Source organism: Austrofundulus limnaeus, unplaced genomic scaffold (assembly GCF_001266775.1).
Source record: "Austrofundulus limnaeus strain Quisiro unplaced genomic scaffold, Austrofundulus_limnaeus-1.0 Scaffold313, whole genome shotgun sequence".
Taxonomy (NCBI): Eukaryota; Metazoa; Chordata; class Actinopteri; order Cyprinodontiformes; family Rivulidae; genus Austrofundulus; species Austrofundulus limnaeus.
In genome coordinates, this window is record NW_013952715.1 from 43294 (window position 1) to 44981 (window position 1688).

The 1688-nt window shown below is 42.9% G+C and overlaps 1 protein-coding gene across 1 annotated transcript in view; it reads right to left on the minus strand.

Moving 5' to 3' along the window:
- Nucleotides 1–150: 150 nt before the first annotated feature.
- The window catches only part of braf (B-Raf proto-oncogene, serine/threonine kinase), a 30172-nt gene continuing 28634 nt past the window's right edge, over nt 151–1688 (minus strand). Inside the window, exons 18-19 of the mRNA XM_014021984.1 lie at nt 952–1105; nt 151–860 (exon numbers count right to left, since the gene is read on the minus strand). Of these exons, the coding sequence (XP_013877438.1) occupies nt 841–860; nt 952–1105 (174 nt within the window). The 3' untranslated portion in view covers nt 151–840. The remainder of the gene's footprint in view (nt 861–951; nt 1106–1688) is intronic.

Below are 1688 nucleotides of genomic sequence, written 5' to 3' on the forward strand. Positions count from 1 at the left end.
CGCGTGCACGAGCAGCTGGATACGAACAGGTGGAATTTACGCAGCTCATTTATACACGTTTCCTGAAGATAGAAGAGTTTGTTGAATCWGACGTGACATGTTCGTACGAACCCTTTGTACGAACAAAAGTAAGAGAAATTTAGGATAAAAATACGAACATGTTCTTGCATGAGGCCCAATGGTCTTAAAAAAACAACAAAAAGATGAAAACCTGCTGCTGATGGATAAATTCATCCAATCGCCCAACCCCGGGAGGTCTGTCTCTGTCCGTCCTAACACTGATGAAGGAAACTTCTCCTCTAAAGTGGAACAAAAGAACAGACAGCTAACGAGCTGAGAAACAAGTCAAAAATAAAAACACACAGTCTTTCAAGTCATTTCTTCAGGAGTCGACCTGCAGCTTATCTCGGAGACTAAAGACGGACGGGAGGCCCGGTTCTGCCGTGGCTCAAAGTGCAGCTGAATGGCCCGGTTCCTAACAGGCCTCCGGTTTTACCTTCATCTTTCCCTTTAGCAGACGAGTTCCTCCACAGAACTCAGTTTTCCTTCATGCAGACGTTCCGTCTGGTTCTCTTCATTTCATCGTTTTGGTGGCTTTTTGGCCGTTTTCCTGACCCAGGTTTTCCTGACCCAGGTTTTCCTGACCCAGGTTTTCCTGACCCAGGTTTTCCTGCAGGGCGGCGCCTTCTTCAGGGTGGCACTAAAAGAAAACTACACATTCTTTCAGGCGAATTCTTCAGTTTTTAGATGTTTTTTTTAAAATCAGTAATAAATGAATCCACCGCAATGACACGAGACATCTGAGAGGTGACGAGGGTGGACCGCTGCGAGCGGCTGCAGTTACTTAAAGGAAAACTCCCCTGAAAAACAAGAAAAGACAAGAAAATGAGTGTGGGCTCCAAACAGCAGCAACACAACCTTCATGTGTTCGTGGCCAAGACGGGAGCTGACCGTAGCCTCCGGCCTGGATGGGGGTCTTAGGGGAGGCGCAGGCGTACAGGCTGAAGTCCTCCGTCTGAAAGCCTGCGCGGTTTAACGAAGGCTCCGAGGCGCTGCGGTGGATTTTGGGTAAGGAGCGAGCCAAAAGCTCAATAGATGCCAGGATCTGAGGGAAGAAAAGGCACCGGGGTCAGTTTGTGAGTGAATCAACTCTGCTCCAGTTCAACCTCTGAACCTCTGAGGACATCTAGTGGCAACGTCTGTCCTCATCACGTTTAATAAACCTGCTTTTCCTTTAAAAGGGATCCCGGATTAGTTGTAACATTAGACTTTATTTGATAAACATTTATTTTAACAGTAGAATAAAGACTTTAAAAATTACTGCAGGCTGTTTAGTTTTGCAAATTTTTAAAAATATATTTTAACACTGACGGGGCCATTTTGTTTACACACAAAGCGTTCTGGTGATGAGCGAGCCACAGGTCCTTCTCAAAAAATTAGCATGTTGTGATAAAGTTCATTATCTTCTGTAATGTACTGATAAACATTAAACTTTCATATATTTTAGATTCATTGCACACCAACTGAAGTAGTTCAAGACTTTTATTGTTTTAATATTGATGATTTTGGCAAAAAAAATAAAGAAAAATCCAAAATCCTCATCTCAAAAAGTTAGCATATCATGAAAAGTTTCTCTAAACCACTTATTAACCTTATTAATCATCTGAATCAACAAATTAACTCTAAAC